The sequence below is a fragment of the Ricinus communis genome, chromosome 7 (assembly GCF_019578655.1).
Source record: "Ricinus communis isolate WT05 ecotype wild-type chromosome 7, ASM1957865v1, whole genome shotgun sequence".
Classification (NCBI taxonomy): Eukaryota; Viridiplantae; Streptophyta; class Magnoliopsida; order Malpighiales; family Euphorbiaceae; genus Ricinus; species Ricinus communis.
The window spans coordinates 27,223,282-27,244,970 of NC_063262.1; the positions used below are offsets into that span (position 1 = coordinate 27,223,282).

General features: G+C 32.9%; 3 protein-coding genes and 1 long non-coding RNA gene across 12 annotated transcripts; 3 read left to right on the top strand and 1 right to left on the bottom strand.

Moving 5' to 3' along the window:
* The first annotated feature begins 468 nt into the window (after nucleotides 1-468).
* LOC8273495 lies at nucleotides 469-3,859 on the top strand. Of its 7 annotated transcripts, none has more exons than XM_048377106.1 (6): nucleotides 469-719; nucleotides 1,115-1,324; nucleotides 1,519-2,028; nucleotides 2,108-2,260; nucleotides 2,357-2,562; nucleotides 3,436-3,859. In XM_048377106.1, the coding sequence occupies exons 3-6, from the start codon at nucleotides 1,558-1,560 to the stop codon at nucleotides 3,716-3,718; spliced, it is 1,113 nt and encodes a 370-aa protein (XP_048233063.1). In that variant the 5' UTR covers nucleotides 469-719; nucleotides 1,115-1,324; nucleotides 1,519-1,557; the 3' UTR covers nucleotides 3,719-3,859. The 7 variants fall into 7 exon arrangements, with proteins under 7 accessions (XP_048233063.1, XP_048233062.1, XP_048233064.1 ...); XM_048377105.1 differs by having other exon boundaries at nucleotides 1,115-1,318; XM_048377107.1 differs by having other exon boundaries at nucleotides 1,115-1,196.
* A 2,514-nt stretch (nucleotides 3,860-6,373) lies between these two features.
* Nucleotides 6,374-11,512, top strand: LOC8273496 (glutamate--glyoxylate aminotransferase 2). 3 transcript variants are annotated; one of them, XM_048377178.1, is made up of 14 exons: nucleotides 6,374-6,680; nucleotides 7,144-7,316; nucleotides 7,839-7,904; nucleotides 8,003-8,120; nucleotides 8,597-8,678; nucleotides 8,791-8,878; nucleotides 9,021-9,179; nucleotides 9,510-9,683; nucleotides 9,773-9,904; nucleotides 10,161-10,226; nucleotides 10,330-10,394; nucleotides 10,693-10,784; nucleotides 10,889-11,045; nucleotides 11,220-11,512. In XM_048377178.1, exons 2-14 carry the CDS (start codon nucleotides 7,200-7,202, stop codon nucleotides 11,347-11,349), a joined length of 1,446 nt encoding a protein of 481 aa, XP_048233135.1. In that variant the 5' UTR covers nucleotides 6,374-6,680; nucleotides 7,144-7,199; the 3' UTR covers nucleotides 11,350-11,512. The 3 variants fall into 3 exon arrangements, with proteins under 3 accessions (XP_048233135.1, XP_048233137.1, XP_048233136.1); XM_048377180.1 differs by lacking the exon at nucleotides 6,374-6,680 and adding an exon at nucleotides 6,768-6,786; XM_048377179.1 differs by lacking the exon at nucleotides 6,374-6,680 and adding an exon at nucleotides 6,833-6,851.
* Nucleotides 11,243-12,876, bottom strand: LOC112536277. Its single transcript, XR_003080321.2, has 2 exons — nucleotides 11,982-12,876; nucleotides 11,243-11,903 (listed from the first exon to the last, which is right to left on the bottom strand). It is a non-coding gene; the product is annotated as an uncharacterized LOC112536277 (long non-coding RNA).
* A 2,306-nt stretch (nucleotides 12,877-15,182) lies between these two features.
* On the top strand, nucleotides 15,183-16,254 carry LOC8273497 (cyclin-dependent protein kinase inhibitor SMR6). The gene is given in 2 exon segments (XM_015724605.3): nucleotides 15,183-15,989; nucleotides 15,991-16,254. Coding segments are annotated over 2 exon segments (318 nt in total). The 5' UTR covers nucleotides 15,183-15,701; the 3' UTR covers nucleotides 16,021-16,254.
* The last annotated feature ends 5,435 nt before the right edge of the window (nucleotides 16,255-21,689 follow it).

The following is a 21,689-nucleotide window of genomic DNA, read 5'->3' on the forward strand; positions in this document are numbered from 1 at the left end:
AGATCTTAAAATATGGATTCCATTTTATATGTCTAGCTAAACAACATTAATTAATTAACCTTAATGCAAAATCATATAAATGCATCTAAATCAGAGAGATAGAGAATACCAACAAACAAGGGCAAAATATATTTTTAAATCTTTCAACTCTTCAATTTTATTTTATTAAAAATATAATAATTTTAAATAAAATAAAAATATAAATATAAAAGTTTAATAGAGTAAGTAAAAGTCTGATAGAATATATGTAAATTTTTTAGTAAAATTAAAATTAAAAATATAAAATACTTTTAAAATAAAATAAAATTAAAGAGTTTAATATATAAATAAAAATATCATAAAATATATATAAAAAATTAAAATTAAAAATATAAAAACTTTTAAAATAAAATAAAATTAAAAAGCTTAATAGAATATAATTAAAAACTTCAGGAGCTTAATACAACATAAACCACTACCATTCGGTCCTCGAATAATAGACCAAGAACTCGAAGTTTGAAGCTGCACCACACTCGCTGTATCACCAACTTTATCCTTTTGTCTTTAAAAGAAAAAAATCAAATTAATTCTTTCAAATAATCCAATCTGCCAATTTTTCAGTGGCTCTGGTGTTGCCAAATGCACACAACACTAGACTAAATTACACCTGCACCATTCTCTCATTGCTGGGTTAGTTAGTAACTCACGGGACATAGAAACAGATACCTACACAGAAACAGGTATTAGATTCTTTATTTTTAATTAGTTTATTGATGTCATTCTTGTCAGTTATTAGATTCTTTTTGATTATTTGCAACAATAGAGTGTGTGGTAAGGGTCGGCCTCTTCGTTTTCTGAAATTTTTCTTTTTAGTGTAGGATTTTTGTATGATTAGAGGTTTGATTTAAATTTTTAATCTTTTTTTATTTATTTTGATATCTAATGTGTAAAGATCATTGATTATAAGTCCATTTTATTTCTTCTTTCCTTTTTCTTGATTTGTTTGTCGGTTATTCTGTCTGCTTCTTGAAAAGCTGCATTCTTGAAAACTGATGCTTGCTCATTCTATTTTGTTTCGTTGAATGATTTACATGTTTTTATTGTAATTATGGTTCTTATAATTTGAGCAAATCAGGAGAATTATTGGGTTATTGACGAGATATGGAGTTTTCCTGTACTGGGCCACCTACTAATTTCTACTCCAATGGAAATTTCAGGTTAGGAACTGAGTTTGCTGTTTTAATTATACACCATTGCTCCAAAGGCATTAGACTATGAATCATTGAGTAAAAATGTGAAGAAGGAAGGGAAGAAGGCATACATATGTGATCTTCTTGAGGTTCTTGTAGGAAACTGATTTTTTCTATACCTGTTTTTTGCCTTATTTTGAATTTATGTTTCCTTGTAACTAACTGTAATATGTGGAATTTCTGCTGAGCTCTTGGGAGCACTGGGTATTTTAGCATGATTTTCTGCTCTTTATTTTTGAATTTTCTGTAAAACTCATTAACTTGCGGTCAAACATTAAAATATCTCCAGCACTGCCTTCTTGTCCGTTAAAGGAACGGCAGTGCAACCATGGCCGTCGTTGGAGGAAATTTAGCGTTATTACTGGATGTGATTTCACCATGGGCAGTAGTTTTAGAGCAGAAGATGCGACCGGTTTCAGTTGACGTTGTTCTGAACCTTCCAAAGAGAGATCATCATCATCACACATGCTCGTCTGTTTCTTTAGGGAGCAAAAGCTTCGAATCGGATGGCAAAGAGAGTAGGAAACAGAGAGTAGTGGCGAGAGGAAAAGCGAATTCAAAAATGAATGGTGTGGATTTCGACAGCGATGAGGAGAACGGAAGTAATGGTGAGGGAGAGGAAGAACCAGCGCTGGATTGGGAAAAGGAAATGAGGAAGAAAGTGGAAGAGATTGAAGAAATGAGAGAGTTGGAGAAGAAAGCTGAAGAGTTACAAAGTAAAGCTGAGGAAAGTGAGAGTGAAGATAGAGAAGAAACTGAGGAAGAGAAAAGGATGAGAGTGAGAAAAGAGCTCGAAAAGGTTGTTTAATACTATTCATTATTAAGTGGGTTTTATTGTTTGAATTTCTTTTGACTGGATTTTGATTGCATGCATACAGGTGGCTAGAGAGCAAGCGGAGAGAAGAGAAACAGCACAGTTGATGTTTGAATTAGGGCAAAAGGCATATGGAAAGGGGATGTATGCACGAGCTATTGAGTTTTTTGAAGCTGCTCTAACTATCATTCCTAGGTCTACACTGTTTGGTGGTGAGGTTGGATTTCTAATAACTAGTATGGTATCTCTTACTTGTAGGTTATAATTAATGTAATGGGATGGGCTACCTTAATTTGTGGTGTTATTTGTTTAGATTCAAATATGGTTGGCTATGGCATATGAGGCTAACAACCGCCATAAAGATTGCATTGCTCTTTACCGGCAATTGGAAATGAGTCACCCAAGTATTAATATTCGACGCCAAGCTGCTAATCTTCGTTATATTTTGCAAGCTCCTAAGCTTAAGATTTCCCAGGAGGAGATGGTTACCATCCCATTGATTGGTTCTGCTTATGACAGGTAAAAGTTTGGTCCTAATTTACTCATCTAAAGCAAACTATGATTGAATGTAACAAACAGTGTGCTTCTAGCTTTGTGGATGTGATCTTCATTTGCAAACAACTATGAGTAGAATGACAAACAACCATTAGCTGAGAAATTTTGGTCCTAAAGTATTCAACATTAGCTAATATCTTTGGCTTTCAAGTGATCGAAGCCATCTCATTTGGGAGAAATTCATAAGTAAACTCAATTAATCACGTCTTCCATAGACTAAATCTACTAAGAGTTTCTCCTCACTTGGTTGACTAGAACAAAATCAGTTCTCTCTTAGTGAATCTTGCTATTATCTAATAAGTTGACTTTCATCTTTTTCTTTTAATTGTTCTTTATGTACTCTCTGAGTGATGGCTTAGATTCTAGGCCATGCCATGTCTTCGTGTCCATAGCTATAGGCCCATAGTTCACCGGGGATTACACTTTTACTATTCAGTGGCTATCCATTCATTTGCCTACCATTTAGCAATACCCTGTTTTTGGAATTGATTGGTATATACAATGTTAGGATTTATCCAGACAAGGGAATTGATGATATGCCTAATGACGTTTTGAAAAAATCCTACTGAATGCATTTTTGTCAGAGTTCTTGGCTGATTCATGTATCATTATATTCTGAATTCATTGTTTCATTAATCTGCTACAATTGAATAAACGTGTTTAGATCACATCCTCTTGTTTCCAGCCTTAAAGGTGCTAGCAAATGGCTCATCCATTTATTCTTAACAACCATGAACGATTCTTAGACCTGCTAATTTCCTTCATATCGCCTACCTTCATTTCAAGCTTTGTCTATCATTACTCTCTTTTATTTTTGTATCTCATGTCTCGGGAAAGGAATCCTCAACCGACCACTACTCATCTCTATCTGATATCGATGTCATTTGGAAATGACAACTTGGGTATATGCAGCTATGCAGCAACATGGACTGACAAGTACAAGGACAAGGATCAAAGGTTAAGCGGATCAACAACCAATCAGCTTCCATCATCGAGAGATTATTTAGCGGACTTATTGATGTGGCGACCTCCTGTTGGACTGGAGAAAAACACAGCTTTCTGGGTAGCTTTAACTTTATGGTTGGGGTTGGTAGGAGCTGCTCTCATTCTGCAAAGATGAATCATACTAAACAGACACCATATAGTGATTGTTGGTTGTAGTGTGTTCATTCTATTATTTGTATGTTCTTGTATCATATTATCACTGGGACATTGTTACAATATTGTATAAAGCAAAAGGAAATGTCTCTTATTAATCTTACAGCTACATCTATATTTTGCATTAATTTTCGTACGTTCCTTTGTTGACATTTTCAATTTTTTGATACAATAATACACGAAAGTTGCTTTAGAGGGAAAGAAATCAGGAATTTATTATTGCCTCCTTTGTTGACGTTTTCAATTTTTTGATAAAATAATATCCTCCAAACGCATGCTCAACTGTATTAGCAGCTCGACTCTGCTATTTCCAGGTTCCCAAACGCAAGAGTTAATCTCAGCATCCAAATTCAGAATTCCTTTCACTGTCCTGCTTGACATTTAGTCATATAAGCTATGCAAGATTGTGGTTCAAGGCTTGACTACTTCTAGGTATATATATATATATATATACAGTATTATTGATATGTAACTTTTTATATTTTTTTGAGTTTTTACTTTTCATTTGAATATTACATTAATACAGTAATTAATATGTTACTTTGTTAATTAAATAATATTCTTAATTCTAAAAAAGATTAATTATATCTTTAATACTTGTTTATATAATTATAATTAACATATTAATTAATAAACAAACAAAGTTTTCTCATCTTATATGATAATTATACAAAAAGATATATTTAAAATATTATTTTTGATATAATATTAATTTTAAATTTATTTATTACAATTTTAAAAGATAAAAATTTCATGTATAAAAATAAACATACATGTCAAAATAAAAAAGTTTAATAGTTTTAATATAATGTTAATTTTTATAAATTTGTTTTATTATAATCTAAAAAAATTAAAAAACATAGTACATAATAATGTAAAAGAACAATAAGTAAAGAAAATGAACAAAAGCCTATGTTGTACAATTTGAAAAGAAATTGAGAATAGTTTACAAAATTTCACATAAAATCAAGGCATATTTTACTCTTTCTTCCTACTACACATATTGATCGACTTTGATCCATATAGAATGATGGACTAGGGTCCATGTTATAACAATTGTGTTCTTTTAAGCGCGGCCTGCACGGATGAATGGATCCGGGTTCGTAACGGTAGATAGACTTGGATTCATGATATAACAATTGCAACCTATCTACCTATATGTTAGAGAGAAAAAAATTATAAGATATAGCATTTTCAAATTATATTGTAACCCATTATAAGAAAAAAACGTTGTCAAATATAGAAGGCAAAGTTAGAGGGTTCTTTTTTCAGGAATTACTGATATTGGCAAAATATGGATGGATTGAGTTATAGAGTTCTTTTTCTTGAATCAAGCAATGCATTAATCAAGAGGAGACTACAACATCATGCAAGGAAGCACGCACAAACGCAGATGCACCTTGCCATAAGGAGGAGCATTAACATGAGCTGCTCTTGCTAAAGCATTAGCAATTTCATTGGCTTGTCTCCTAGAAAAGCAAACAGCCACGACATTGGCTTCACTAAATAGAGATTGTAAAATACTGTCTCACTCAGAAAGATCAGGGACTTGCGTATGAAACGCTTCGACTCTACCCAAACATTTTCAAAACCTACATTCTCGATCCAACTGAGTACTTCTTTGAGACAGAGAGCCTCGACAACTTCTGAAGGAAAAAGAACCAGTCTGAGTCTGGACATACACACAATCAAACAAAGAATCCCGTAGTTAAAATATTACTCAAACAGACTTATTTATATTTTATGATTATTTATTTATTATAGATGAATGAAGCAGATTTATATTATAGTAATAATAGCATATGTGTATGTACAATCCATTCAACTAATTGATCATCCAATAAGATTTGAAGTCCCACTTTATCTTTCCCTTTAATCAAAGAACATTATATAAATGCATTTGACTGCTTAGGTTTCCAATTCTATAATTATCTTCCTAACATAATACTAATACATTATTACCATATGTGTGTATCCACTCCATCCCACTCATTTCATCATCCAAAACAGATTTGAAAAGTACTAACAAATTATGATATCTCTCTCTCTCTCTTTAACCAAAGAATATTATACTTTATTGGTGCACTTTATTCATTATAATATTGTTTTTCTTAATTTAAAAGGAGATTTAAATTTAATTATTTTATTAATAAAGTTAACATGTAATTTTATGCTATTAGCAGCAAAAATAATTTATGAAATTTATATTCTAAGCAGATTTCTTTCTGTAAATTCTCTTCTTAATATCCATTGTGCATCTCTCTTCTCATTAATCTTTTAATAAATGAAAAAAAAAATACATATTTAGTTACTAAACCATTATTATGATAATTATTTTGTTAATGAAATAGTAATACATTTATTGTCATATGTGTATGTCCAATCCATCCAACTCATTTGGTTATCCAAGAAGAATTTGGAAAAATGGATTCCATTTTATCTTTGTAGCCAAGGAACATTAATTAATCTATCTACCTTAATGCACCAATTCATATAAAAAGCACATAGGTTATACATGCATCTTAGTCATAGAGAATACAAACAAACAAATATAAACCACTACCGTTCAGTCCTTCTCAGAGTGACATTTCTAATAAGAAAAAAAATCTCTTGAATTATAGACCAAGAACTCGAAGTTTGAAGCTGCACCACACCTACTGTATCGCCAACTTTATCCTTTTGTCTTAAAAAAAGAAAAAATCAAATCAATTCTTTGAAATAATCCAATCTGCCAATTTTTCAGTGGCTCTGGTGTTGCCAATGTGTTCTAAATTATATCCCCATCAAAACCAACATTTATTTACTGACACAAAACACTAAACACACACAACAACACTGCACTATATTACACTTGCACCATTCTCTCATTCGTGGGTTAGTTAGTAATTCACGGGACATAGAAACAGATACCTGCATAGAAACAGGTACCGACCCACTTGCTCTTTTTTTTTAATTAGTTCATTGATGTCATTCTTGTCAGTTATTAGATTCTTTTTTTTTTTTTTATTATTTGCAACAGTGGAATGTGTGGTAATGGTCGCCTTCTTCGTCTCTTGAAAATCTTCTTTTGGTGTAGGATTTTTGTATGATTAGAGGTTTGATTTTAAATTTTAAATTTTTTGGTATATAATGTGTAAAGATCATTCATTATTGGTCTATTTTATTTCCTCTTTTCTTTTTCTTGATTTGTTTGTCGGTTATTCTGTCTGATTCTTGAAATGCTGTAGTCTTGAAAACTGTTGTTTCCTTCAATGATTTTACATGTGTTTATTGTAATTACGGTTCTTATAATTTGAGCAAATCAGGAAAATTAGTGGGTTATTGACGAGATATGGAGTTTTCCTGCACTGGGTCACCTACTAATTTCTGCTCCAATTAAAATTTCAGGTTAGGAACTGAGTTTGCTGTTTTTATCATTAAGAAAGATACAGTAATCATACGTCATGGCACCAAAGGCGTTAGACTATGAATCACTGAATGAAAACGTGAAGAAGGTGCAGTATGCTGTCAGAGGAGAGTTGTATCTTCGAGCTTCTGAGCTTCAGAAGGAAGGGAAGAAGGTATACATATGTGATATTCTTGAGTTTCCTGTAGGAAACTGTTTTTGTCTTTTCCTTTACCTGTTTTTTGCCTTATTTTAAATTTATATTTCCTTGTAACTAACTGTAATATGTGGAATTTCTGCTGAACTCTTGGGAGCACTGGGTGCTTTAGCATGATTTTCTGTTCTTTATTCTTGAATTTGCTGTAAAACTCATTAACTTGCGGTCAAATATTAATAATTGTTTGCAATTTGGACTTCCTGGAGTTTTTCAAGTAATGGCGGATGCCACCATATATATATATATGTGTGTGTGTGTGTATTTTCATTTGTGCAACCCTATTTTGTATCCATATTTTTTCTGGAATATTTATTGAACAGAACTTTGTGTTTTCATATGAATCTAACACTTTCAGTATAGGGGATTCATACTATTGCATACAAAAAGGTGATTAGTTAGATGAATAATTTGATCGTGTCTTATCATGTCCAATTCCTGTGCAGCTCTCAGAGTCTGACCAGTATAACTTTATATGTACAGATTATTTTCACAAATGTTGGCAATCCGCATGCTCTAGGACAGAAGCCGCTAAGTTTTCCTCGCCAGGTGCAATTGCCTTGTCCTTGATTACTGCACACATTTCTATACATTGTTGTCTATGTTGTGTAAGTTGAACTAAGGAATGTTCTATAATTCTATTGTAGGTGGTTGCTCTCTGCCAAGCTCCATTTCTACTAGATGATCCTAATGTAGGACTGCTATTCCCCGCAGATGCAATTGCAAGGGCCAAACATTATCTTTCATTGACTTCTGGTGGTCTAGGTATCATTTTGGCCTGTCTTTTGCCTGTACATTATAGGAAAAGGATCAAAAATGGAGAATTGCACTGTCCATAGTTGCAGTGAATCATGTGTATGTGTAGATGCATGGTTATTAAATCATCTATTCATTGGAAAATTGGACCATACAATAACAAATAACGATGCTTTGCAGATATAGTCTGGCCTGTTCAGTCATCTCAATTTATTAAGCGCCATATTTTGTGTAGAGTAGTGAAAATTAAGGTTCTCTTTAATTGGTTTTTGTTTGTTGCGCACCCTAAATGGCCTTCTTCCAGTCTTGAATTTGGATCTTTATCAGTCACAGAGCAATATTAATTCAATACAAAGCTTGCAAATACTCTAAACCATTTCATGGCTTTACACATAGTACTGCATAAACTCCATCTAATTGAAATGCAATTCCACCATGATGAAGCCCTAACAAATATTAACTGCTACTTTTTATCATCTGTTTAGGTGCTTACAGTGACTCCCGAGGTCTCCCAGGAATTAGGAAGGAGGTTGCCGAATTTATTGAAAGGCGTGATGGATATCCAAGGTGATTGTGCTAGATATCACTCTTCTTTTTTTCCTCGAACTTTTTTTTTTTTTCTCTTTTGGCCTCTACATTGTCAGCTAAAGAGGTCGATTGATCCTTGCTTCATTGACAGTGATCCAGAGCTCATATTTCTAACCGATGGTGCCAGCAAAGGTGTGATGCAGATCTTGAACTCAATAATTCGAGGTGAAGGTGATGGGGTAATAGACTTTTCTTACAATGGAAAATATATCATCTTCAATAGAACATGTGTTATCTTTCATCCTATGCTAGAGGTCTTTCTTGATCTCAACACCATGTCAAGATGTGTGAGTGTGATTACAAAGTATGTGTACTTGGCAGGTATTGGTTCCAGTCCCACAGTATCCGCTTTACTCTGCTGCAATATCTCTGTTTGGTGGTTCCCTTGTACCATATTTCCTAGAAGAGACTGCAAATTGGGGTCTTGATGTTAATGATCTGCGACAAGCAGTTTCCCAAGCTCGTGCTAAAGGAATAACTGTTAGTATGCTTTGACTTTTCCTTGTATAAAATATTACGAGAAATCTATTTCAATACCATACTAAGGCTGAAACTTGAAAACTGGATCTGTGGATGGATGAGGATGTGTTGCTTCTTTTCTAGCTCTTTGGATTCTAGCTTGGTGTTATCTTGCTCTGTTTATTGAAAAATCACCTCACTAAAATTCATGTATCATGTTATGATTCTTTTATTGCTTTTACCACTTGATATCATCGCATGCTCGTTGGGTTTACCAGTTGTACTGCTGAATCAATGTGTAAGTTTTGGTTTTGCCTACTAACTCTAATATATATATTGGAATCTGATCAGGTAAGAGCAATGGTGATTATTAATCCAGGAAATCCCACTGGCCAGTGTCTTAGTGAAGATAATTTAAGGGAAATATTGCGCTTCTGTTACCATGAAGACTTGGTTCTTCTTGGAGATGAAGTTTATCAGCAGAACATATACCAGGATGAGCGGCCGTTTATTAGCTCTAGAAAGGTAATTGTTCTTGTATTGCTAGATAGAACTATTTGTTGCCAAAGGTTTCAACTGGCACTGATGCCATATTTTCCTCATGTTGTATGCAGGTTTTGCTGGATATGGGGCCACCAATAAGCAAGGAAGTCCAACTTGTTTCTTTCCACACTGTCTCCAAAGGATACTGGGGTGAATGTGGTCAGCGGGGGGGATATTTTGAGATGACCAACATTCCTGCTAAGGTTAGTTTTCTGAATAGATTTTCATGCTCTCCTCTAGTAGAGAGCCAGTATTTCTTGTAGACATGGAATGGAAAAAAAAAGAGTTAAAAAATGCATTCAATAGGAATCCTTCAAACATTTCAGATTAATAAACACAACTGAATTAATTCCATGTATCGCGGAATTATTTAGACATCACTAGGGTCCTTCGACTCAAATAATATTTGAACTACAGACACTTGTATTCATTTTCCTATATCATGAATTGATCCTGCAGACAGTTGATGAGATTTATAAGGTTGCATCCGTATCACTCAGTCCAAATGTGCCTGCACAGATATTTGTAAGTTGGAACTGAATTTCCTATGCTGCAGTCCTTTTGACGAACTGGGTACTTCAGTTCTCTGTTCTAACTATCTGGGCAAAATAAAATTCTGTGTTTACAGATGGGGCTGATGGTCAACCCTCTTAAACCTGGTGACATTTCGTATGAGCAGTATGTTAGGGAAAGGTATGCCTGCTAAAATTTAGTTCTTCAGGAATCATGTTAAAAATTTGAACCTCTGCTGCCAAAATCGACATGGCTGTCGTGATCTTCTCATAGAAGCTTATGATGAATGACATACCAATAGAACATCTTTTTAATTGTTATTATCAGTATTTTCATTGCATGCACATCATTTAGATAAAGTAAGTAAATAAATTAATAAGTTAAGATGTTCGACTTCTGGGATGTTCTTGCCTATTAGTCCTTAAATGACCATGTTGAGCAGTGAATAACTCTGTTCTATGGATATCAAAACATACAGCAAAGGAATCCTTGAATCGCTGAGAAGAAGAGCAAGAATCATGACTGATGGATTCAACAGCTGCAGAAATGTGGTTTGCAACTTCACAGAAGGTAAATGAGTTATTTCCTTAAAGATATTGGTTTTCTTGAATTTCCTGATTTCCTTCCATTATAATTTGTTTGTGGTTATATGAATACTGTGGAACTGGTTGTAGGTGCCATGTATTCATTTCCTCAAATACGGTTGCCACCCAAAGCAATAGAGGCTGCCAAAAGGGCTGGAAAAGTTCCTGATGTTTTCTACTGTCTGAAGCTTTTGGAAGCCACTGGCATTTCCACAGTTCCTGGTTCAGGATTTGGACAGAAAGAAGGGTATTTCTTATTAGCTTATTTTGGTTTTAAATTGTTCCCCCATGTTCTCTTTGTCCCTATCTTTCTCAATTCTCACCCTTTCTATGTTTATGAGTGTTTGTGATTTGTCAGGAGATTCTCAATCTTAAGTAGTTGTAAAATGTCAATGTCTAATGGGATAGCTCTTCCTTGTAGGGTGTTTCACTTGAGAACAACTATTTTACCAGCTGAAGAAGACATGCCAGCAATCATGGCCAGTTTCAAGAAGTTCAATGATGAGTTCATGGAGGAATATGAAGACCATAGGGGTTATTCAAGGATGTAAGCAATGTTGCAATCCTCAAAATGTATCATATTTTTTTTAGCTTTTGTACACCATTTTATAAGTGCTCCTTGAATTACCTCTATTTGGCCATAATTCTGTTAAAAAATTTCTTTCTCCTCCTACTATCATCACTCACAATATAAATTCTGTTTGAATTCCCTCATGTTTTGGCATCTAATGTGTTGAATAAGCTTAAGCTTCAAGCAAGTTGCTAGAGTTAGGAAATATAGTTTCCGCTAAAGCTAGCTAGGAACTCCTCTTATGTTTTCCTATAACTTCTGTCTGCTCGAGGAACCTACCTCTTGCCTGAAATTACTTCCCTTCCATGCATGCGGCTGGTGCTCGACACCAATTAAATAATTTTTGTGGGCAGATGAACCTTATAAAGATTTAGTTGCCTAAACAACTCTAACCATACCTACTTCAAAATAAATACAATCCTTGTTTCCATTGGTATGTCCAGTAAATATGGCAATGAGATTTATCTTGCCTCGCACTCTCTGAGTGAACTGGTCATTCGTGGCAGAAGGAATCTACCATCCGACCTCACCCACCTGGAGAAGTTGGCATATTTAACCATCAGAAGGGAACAATGAAAGAGTGAACTCAAAACAGAATGAATAACTTCTTACCTTGAGGAGTCTTATTTCTGATGGCATCCATGGCCATACTAGCTGATGACCGTTGTGTTTGCGAGTTTGAACACAACAAACGAGCCATTTCGCTTTTCTGTCACAACTTTTAACTGATTGATACTGGATTAACAGATTTAGGTCGGGTGGGGGTGGGAGAAAAAGCAGTAATGGGTGATCCTGCTGCCGAGGAGTGAGGACCTACATTCTTTAGCTGAAGAAGGACAACTTTTGCAGCGTATAACTAAGAGGATGATGCTCAAAGTCATACAGCTCTCTGGCGCTCCAAAGCAGAAGGAGAGCATCAACAGCTCTATCTAAAATTACTCTCTGATATGACATCTACATAAAAGTTCTTTACTCATGTTTTCTGAAATTTTTCAAGGCATGGAATATCGAATATAAAAAGATAGTCACCAATGGAAAATAACAAAGAATATGAGCAAGCAACCCTTTTTTCTTTTAGATGAAAACGAAATGAAAACTTTTAGCTTAGCTGTAACTTTAGCATATCTCCACTTATAGAGGAGCCTTTTATGGGCTAGTAAACTAGTAGGATTTGATCGAAAGATTCAGCAAACTTGCATATTATCAGCCATCAGTATTTCTTTTTCCTTTCTTTTTTTTTTTTTTAAAAAAGAAAAAAAAGTAGAATAGCAGCCACTGGCTAAAGTTACCAATGGTTTTTTGAAATTTCTCAACAAAAATTTCGTATTTTTCAGGCTTTTTTAGCATATATTCTTTTCCTTTTTTTGGTACTGAGATTTCTTTATTCAAAATCAAAATAGTATTGGAATATAAGTAAAGGTATCTTTATGAAATTGCGACATTATTAATAGCTATTTTAGTTTTAATACGTAAAATCCTCTTATATAAATATATGTTATACGTTACTAATATATAATTTATGATACTATAAAAAGAGCCCTAATTACATTGGGAATTGAAACTTTCAAATTGAAAATCTCTTGAATTCTTTCTTCTTTTTGTTTCTTTTTGTGAACATCAAATTCTCTGATTGAAATTGATGGTGCAAGTAACCGTTCAAGAACACATTCCAATTCTTAATATAGTAAGTTATGTTGACATGCCATGAAAGTGAAGTGGTGGACAGTAGGCCAAAAAGAGTAAAGACTTAAATCATCTGTTGATACTGCAAATTTTGCAGATTATTACATGAGTTTGGAACTCTGCATTCAGTCCGTGCAGAAGTCCTTTCTTAGCCATAAGAATCCAAAATAGGAAATCAATACACATTAGCTTTACAGACCATGTAGAGTACAGTAAGTACTGTTGCAGATAAATTAATCTTTGATGCAAAAGTAGCATCTTCCCCTCTGGATATCTGAGGAATGAATCTAACATCGTCATCAACATCAAAAATCCTAAGTGTGTAACCATGACACAGCCACATCACAATCACAGGGAACTTCTGGTAATGTTTTAACTTAGTAACAGAACAATTAAAAACAGCCATTACAACAGTGTTGGTCTCGTGATATTACAGAAAAATAGTGTCCAGAGTTGATAATACTTACTAACATATACACTCAATTATTAAGCTATTAGCAGTAGTTTAAGTACAAAAAAATATTATATTTACTTTTTAAATCTGGTAAACCAAACAAAGAATAAATAAATAAAATAAAGGGCAGCACTAACATTCATGAAATAATCAAACAGTATGAGGAGCATGCCAAATTTATTTGGTAAATTTGAAATGGGTCAGCTACTCTATGAATCTAACCTATGTATTTTATAAGGGAGACTCAAACGTATGAACCCTAGCTATGACCAACTAGCCATTCCATAATGTAAACTCCACAATAAGTCAAATGCGTAACAAAAATGATTTTTTTTTTTAAAAAAGGACTATCTTCATTGATAAAATATGTGTAACAATTTATGTGAGCTATGAACCTGATTTTCATTTTTAAAATAGTTTCCATAAAATTAAGGTACTAATTATATCAAGCATTAATTGCATTTGGCTCAATTTTAAAGTCTACCGAATACCCATATTGTGTACACAAGAAAGAAAAAAGAAGGAAAACTCAAATCCAAAAGGAAATATAAAAAATCCTATTTATTATATTATTAATTTGTTGATATAAAATTCAAAATACCCGCGTCAATTTCAATTGAAACTTTTGTAGGCTACACAACACTTTAATACCTCACTTACAATTAGTAAATAAAATTCCCATTTATGCCTGAAGCAAGAGTGTTGCCATGCTCCATTTTTTTAATTTTTCCGATAAAGCTAACTATTGCTTAGCTTCGGACATTCTATGATAATATATCGCCCGGACTGTGCGTTCGATAACCTATTAGCATGCTCTTGCATGGGGCGTAACGCCATCCTCTTGAGAAGTCATTTTTCTTCTATCCGACTGAATTTGAAAGAAGAATAAAAATACTTAAATATGGTTTTGAGAATTTAAAACTATTCCTTTATATGGTTTGCTTAAACTACATATGTGTTTTAGCAAGTTAAATTTTCATGTATATTAGTTTAATAATGTTAGTAACTAAATCAGCTGAAATATAGATCATATAAATGAGAAATGAATCACAATATTACCTCTATGTTACGAAATCCCGATTGTGCGAGAAAGATATTATATGAAAAGATTTAACGAATTAAATGCGTACTTTGAATTGTGACATGCAAGAAGTTAAATAAATCCAAAAAATACTTTATGGTGAATTATTAATTATTTAGATATATTGCCAAAACCAAAGTAATATGTTTTGGAGCACTTTTTGCATGCATGCTGAACAACCACATTAATACCCACCAACGCTAGTTTAGTGATTCAAAGTATTTTTACCATACTTAAAGAATTTGGGTTTAAATTTTACAGATATTCATGCCTTTTATTATATTTTGGTTGAATTGTTAGCTTCAAGTCCGTTCTTCTTACGCTGATAGGCAAAAATTGCTAGTGCTTTGTGGCACCTCTCTCTCCCTAATCCTTCCAAAACAAAAGAAAAAACAAGACCAACCACAGCAATTATGAGCATAAATAGCTAATTATATAATATTCCAATAGAATATTGTGTTAATATTTAACCCAACCCCAAGTCTCCCAACCTGCCCAAAAGGTTTTGACGCCAACGACTATTAACAAGTAACAGCACCGCCAAGTCAAGGCTTAGCTTTGCTGCCCGTGGTCAGCCGATTTCACGGGCACTTCTCTCTTTCTCTTTAAAGTCTTGAATCATCTTATGTCACGAGTTTCCTCGGGTTCCTTTTCTCTCTCTCTGTTTCTAAAATCTAATTCGCTCAAACCAAACATTGAACATTACCCTTCTCTCATTTAAAGCCCTTCCATTTTTTCTTTCTTTCTTTCTTTTTAAATTTTTTTCATTCTCACTCCATTAAAACACACACACACACTCTTTCTCTCTCTTCTTGTCCCTGTTTATATGCCATCTCTTCTCCATTGAAGCCAGCAATTTTCTTTTCTATCCCTCTCCTTTTCTCTTCTTCTTCACTTTCCTTCTGGTTTCATTTGATTCTCTACCCAATCTCCACAAACGATCACACACGCACGAATTAAAATAATAATAATAATAATAATAAAGAAAGAACAAAAGGTTTCATCTTTATTCTCTTGTATGCTTTATTCCCTATTCTTCCTTTCTTTCTTCCCTCAGTCTCTCTTATTATATATTTCTTGAAGGGTTTTTGTGTTCTTTCTTAAATAAAAAAGCATGGGTTTTTCAGGTAAGACTCAAGTGGATAATGGGTTGGAATTGGATTCTAAAAAATGGGTTATTGCTGGGATTCCTTTGAGAGCTCCTTTAAAGCCAATATATACCAAGCCTGTAGTGGAGAAAGAGAGTGATCAAAACGACGAGTGTTCAACGACCCCGACCAGTGAACAAGCTAGAACTCCGGCTAGACTAATGTGTCCTCCGGCTCCAAAGAAGCGAAAGGCGACTTTGAAATGTAATTATAGTAACAGAGAGTTTTTTATTCCTCCTGATTTGGAAACTGTTTTTTATACGCCATGTTGAAAGGGCTAGCTAATCATTTGTCAAGTTTCTGTTACTTAGGTGTTCTTTTCCTTTCTTTCTTCATTTTTTTTTTAATTTGTTTTTTGCGTTTCTTTATAGTACCTTAGTTTCTTAGTTTCTCTTTTTTCTTTTTTCTTTTCCTCCCGGGTTCGAGTTAGGGCACTTTTTAATAGTTTTTAGAATCGAGCTTTTCTGTACAGGTTTGTATCAGTAAATAAAAGCTGCAATTTTAGCTTTGCTTTAGAAAGCACCTTTCTTTCTCTTGAGTCCTCACATGCTTCTTGTTATGGTATGGTGGCTTTTCTTTTCTTTTCTTTTTCTTTTACTTTGTTTTCCTTTTCTCTTTGTGCGTGTTAACTTCTGCATTCAAACCCATGAATTATTACCAATAAACTTTGACTTAATGATAATGAATTCGTCTCGAGACACAAGGGGTTGGTTTAAGTTCCTTGAGCTGGATTTGCAAATATATCTCAAAGCCATAAACATGGCAACTTTGTAATAGGTTTGGATTGGTTCAAATCTTCTTACCTCTTAGTGATCTTCTCTTTTCTTTTTTATTTTATCCTTCCCTCCCACTTTCTCTATAGCTAAACTGTTCACGCTCATGCGTAAAGGAGGTGAAAACATGCAAGTCAACATCTAGATAAGCAGCCAAAACTTGTCAAATGCAAAAGGTTAAGTAAAAGAAAAAGGAAATTCCTATTCAATGGTAAGAAGATGCTGCACGGATGCTTCTTTCTTTCTTTCAATAGCTATAGCTATTTGACTATGACGAATCCAATTCCAAAAAAAACAAAGGTTTTAAATAAAATCCAACTTAATTTAGTTAGCTTAGCTTGGCATAGCCAATAGATAAGATGGATTCATAGTTAGACCCACTACCTTTTCTTTTTATGGACTCTTACTTTCATCCCTTTTCTTTAGAACTCTTAAGAGTAGTAATTCACTGATTCCTTTCTTTTTCTAAAAGAAAAAAATTCAGTCTATCTTGTGTTGTTGTGACCCACTTACACATGACTACTACTCCACCCACCTCGGACTCTTATGGTAGTGGGAAGGTTCTTTCTACATTGATCTTATTTTGATAGCTCAAAAATTCTTTTTAATAAAAAAAAGACAAGTAACATATGGATTGTTGTAGATCAGAATCCTATGCGAGTTTTGAATGGATCTTGTTTAAACAAATCTCTTCTTTCTAACCAACAAAAATTCACAAAACAAAACAAGCTACAGTTCAAATGACAAAGCTACAACTAGATATCGGAAAACCCTAACTCTATGTTTGGGGAGGTGAAAAATAAGACAATAAAGAAAATGAAAGATGAAAAATTAAGAGTCGAAGGTAATTTTGATTCTTCTTTTAAACAAAAAAGAAAATATGAGGGGAAAGCAACAATTTGTTTTGCTTACTTTACTCTTTTGAGGAGAAAATGAACAAAAAGGAAGGAATAAATAAAATTACAATTATAATTCTTATCAATTTCTTTTGCTATAATAAAAATATAAATTTTCCTCTAAAATAAAAAATAAAAAAGATTACTTTCTCTCTCTCTCTCTTTTTCTTCTTTCTTCCTCTTTTATCTTCTAAACAATAGGTAAGTTTGTAATGCATCTCCCATACTGATGATAACTAGAGAGCAAAAATATCAAAATCAAACAACTGCCCAAACAAAATAGAGATGAAAATAAACTAAATCTACTGACACCATTGCACACAATAACAGAAACAAGAAAACGGATACCCTAATCGGCGGGTCGTCGCCGGCCGAAAAGCAGCCGACGACAGCCGGAAAGGTTAGATCTAAAAGACCTTAATTTGTTTAATGAAAACATTTTGAAGTGAAAGCTCAAACATTTACCACTCCAATAATTGGGGCACACTCACTTGTCTACATATATATCCATCTAATCTAATCTGTAGTGGTATGTTTTCTTATGCATAGGACATGGAACTTTTTATCATAAAAAGTACAAAGATAATTAAAAATAGACAAAACCCCAATTGTTTTATGGGGCAGGGAATGTCCATGATTAAGTAAGCAAGTGTTTAAAACAGTGAGAAAGGGGCGACCCGCCTAATCTTTAAGGCAATAGTGTTGTAACACGTCTAAGAAAGTCTGCCAGGATTTCTTGGCATTTAGTAGCTACCTAATATATTTATTTTGGTGTAAATTAGTGGATTAAGTGCTAGTATTATTGGGTACCACATGAACAAGAGCTAGGGCTCATATGTGCGCTTATTAGCTAGGGAATCAGTGTATATTAAACTGTTAATTTTTGTAACATCTCCTGTTCTTATAACACTAATGGAGATAAGGAAGCCTATTGTATTTAAATAGATGAACTGTGCAAGAATATGCTCAAATGAACCACCGCACAGTAGATTTGTGAGGCTTTTAAGTGTTATCTATAACATAGGGTAATGGCCTCTCTTATAAAATTCTCACTGTATCATGATTACTTTCTCATCAAAATTGATAATCAAGAAAATCATGAGTAGCAAACTCCAAGGTGAGATTCTCTTGTTTCTTGCATTTCAATCATGCAGAGTGTAATAATCTTTCTTTTATTGAGCAAATGCATGAGTCTGCATTTGATCTGATTTATGATACTGTTGAACTAAAGTGAATTAAGAGATTTACAGAATGAGATAAAGTAAACTATATTAGTAATGAGTAAATGCTTTGTATGTAAAATGCATTGATATTCTTTTTGGAGATAAAGGCCAATTGAAAGATCAACCAGAAATTTACTTAATCTAAATCCTTACAATTAGATTTCGTTTCAGTAAATGAATGGGAAAACTACAACCAGAAAAAAACAGGTATCACAGTGTCCATAAATGTGGAAAAGAAAGATGAAGATCTTAGTTGGGTAGGTATTTAAGCAAGCAATGTATCTTTCCTGATAGAACAGACAAAGTATTTGGTAGAGGATTTAATTGCAGAAATGTCAGGCTGCAATTTATTGCAGTAGAAGAAATCGAAAGACAAGCAACAATTTTTATTCATTTGTCAACTTCTCCAATCTTTCATGGTACTTTAAGATTGGTTGTATTCCTGCTTCTTGTGGGCTCATATGAACAGTAGTTTAAACAAAGAACAACCTCTTTCCTGTTTTAAGTGTTTTATGGTGGGGACTGACTGCCTTTGGTTTCTAAGCCTTCTAGGGCTGACCCAATACTAGATTTACTGGGCTTTTGATGTATGAACAAATCAAACATGCAATAAATGTTTTAAAAAGAACATCTCAGTATAACTTTATTAATGCAGAATGTATTTGTTTTCCTTTTTCTTCTCAAAATTTATGATTATTTGTCCTATCCAAAAAAATAATAACATGATTATTTGGGAATCTTATTCTATGAATTAAAGAAAGAGTGTGTTTGAAAAGTGAAATTGCTCCATTTTCAGATTCTTATTAAAAAATTTATGAGATGAAATAATTTTTCATAGATTAATTAGAGTAGAAATTTATTAAATTCATAGATGCTTACAGCTTTCTTTTGATTCTGAGAGTTATGATTGGTGATTCCTGATCAAAGTCAATAGATGATAACTAAAATTGATTTGGGAGTAAAAACTACTAAAAGTCCTATACTTGATTAAAAAAAAAAAAAGAAATTAAAAAAGTATTAAGAGTTTGATCACATTTTCAACGACAAAAAAAGGGTTCATCATTGTCTTACGTTAAGATTAATATATTGCTGCTGGATCCAACTAAACCTTTGCTTGAATCAAAATTTAAAAGGCTATTTTCCATCCAATTAATGCATAACTTGTTATTTAAGAAAGAAATCGACTCGAGAAAAACAATGTTGTTTGCCCTATTGTTGGGTTGGACTTTTAGGGTGAGCCATTTTGATTGGCTCAAAAGTTGACAAGGGGTTAACATATCTTGTCTTACATTAAATTGATTGTACTTCGTTGGGGGGTCTAACTTACTATTGCCCTCTTATAATTCGTTACATATTTGTCATTTTGTTTCTTAGAGAAAAAAAAAAAGAAGAAGACTTTTGTAATATATGAATATTTTTAAATTTGTTTGATATGTAAAATTCTTCTGTAATAATTTATTTATTAATTTTTATATAAGCATTTAGATCATTTATTATATTATCTCACTAACTCAAAATATAATTATAATAAGCATGGGTGATGATCTAAATATATAAATATCATTTTACTAAAATATGAAATTAAGAATAACGAATTATATTGTTACCACTAAATTATATCTGATATGATGCTATTATTATATGTAAATGACTGTTATATTTCAATCACCGCTGGCTCAGTGTAAAGAAAAAATATATTTAAAATAGCTTGATTGAGAGCTGACTACATTGAAGAGCAGCAATGAACCATGGGCATGGAAGCCTGCATTTCACTCTAGTGACGATAAGGAACAAGGAAAAAGCATTAACAAGCCCTGATGTCTTCAATCAAGAAGGATAGATGAATGGCTAAACTGCTTACTCCTCTCCATTAACCCCTCCTTCACCAGCCCTCACCTATCTCTCTCTCTCTCTCTCTCTCTCCTACCAACAGTCTCCATAGAATAACAGATTTGGAACTAATCGAGACTGATCATCTAAAAGCACTCAAAACTCCTACACTAATTAAATTAAAGACAACTAAACAAATAAAATTTACTCATAAAATACACATAAAAAATTACAGAGAAAAATGACATATTAGGGCAGAAGTCACGGAAACACACACACACACACACACACACACACACACACACATATATATATATATATATATATATATATATATATATATATATAATTAATTAATTTAATATCATAATTTTTTTTCCTTTAATTTTTTACTATTTTTTTAGATTATATAGACTGTTTTATTTTTATTGATTTATTTGTACATATTTATATTCAGTAAATGTAAGTAGATTTAGAAAGGTCTTTTTAGGTCTTCCTCTTTCTCACCAATTTGGTATTATCATTTTTTTGAGTTTTTTTCTTTCTCCTCGGTCTGATCATATTCTAGTTAATTAGTGGTTTTTCGAAGTAAGAGTAATAGCAAATCTGAGCTCAGAGCTCGCCAATCAATCTTTTGAGCGACTGTTAATGACCAAGTAAGCTTCTACAGGAACAAAGTAAACCACAAAGTGTGTAGCAGAGTTCCCCCTCTTTGTTACTTGGATCTATTTATGATATTTTTATTTGTTTTCTAACATGACAAAAGCCTTCAATGCTAAGAAAAGAAAAGCATAACATAATTGAAAGACAACAGAAAATGGTGAATCTATTGCTTTAATTTAAAACGAAAATGAATCTATTGCTTTAATTTTTAAAAAAAAATCATTTTTTAGTTGTCACTTAAACTATTAGCTCAATATTATATCAAATACACATCATTTGATTCTGAACATGTTTCTAGATACTTTTAGACAACTACCATTAAACTATTAATCTCACTATTATTTTCAAAAGATATGTCTTAATTTAAAAGGGTAGATAAGTATGCAAGTGACGAAACTTGCATTGCACAATTACAAGGTGCATATATATATCAAATTATGAAGTTAAAAGGTTTGTTAGTATTTAAAATTAAAAATGCTATAAAATTAATATTATCTAATTTAATTTAATATAGATCACCATTTTGTTATATTTGTCTAAACAATCTCTTTAGAAAGTTTAGTTTGTGA

Excerpts from the sequence above, each read along its gene's own strand:
- LOC8273495 (XM_048377106.1), top strand. The coding sequence starts at position 1,558 with ATGGCCGTCGTTGGAGGAAATTTAGCGTTATTACTGGATGTGATTTCA. Across the intron at positions 2,029-2,107 it reads TGAGAAAAGAGCTCGAAAAG|GTGGCTAGAGAGCAAGCGGA; the intron begins GTTGTTTAATAC and ends GCATGCATACAG. Across the intron at positions 2,261-2,356 it reads CTACACTGTTTGGTGGTGAG|ATTCAAATATGGTTGGCTAT; the intron begins GTTGGATTTCTA and ends TTATTTGTTTAG.
- LOC8273496 (XM_048377178.1), top strand. The coding sequence starts at position 7,200 with ATGGCACCAAAGGCGTTAGACTATGAATCACTGAATGAAAACGTGAAG. Across the intron at positions 9,905-10,160 it reads TGACCAACATTCCTGCTAAG|ACAGTTGATGAGATTTATAA; the intron begins GTTAGTTTTCTG and ends TTGATCCTGCAG. Across the intron at positions 10,785-10,888 it reads GGTTTGCAACTTCACAGAAG|GTGCCATGTATTCATTTCCT; the intron begins GTAAATGAGTTA and ends AACTGGTTGTAG.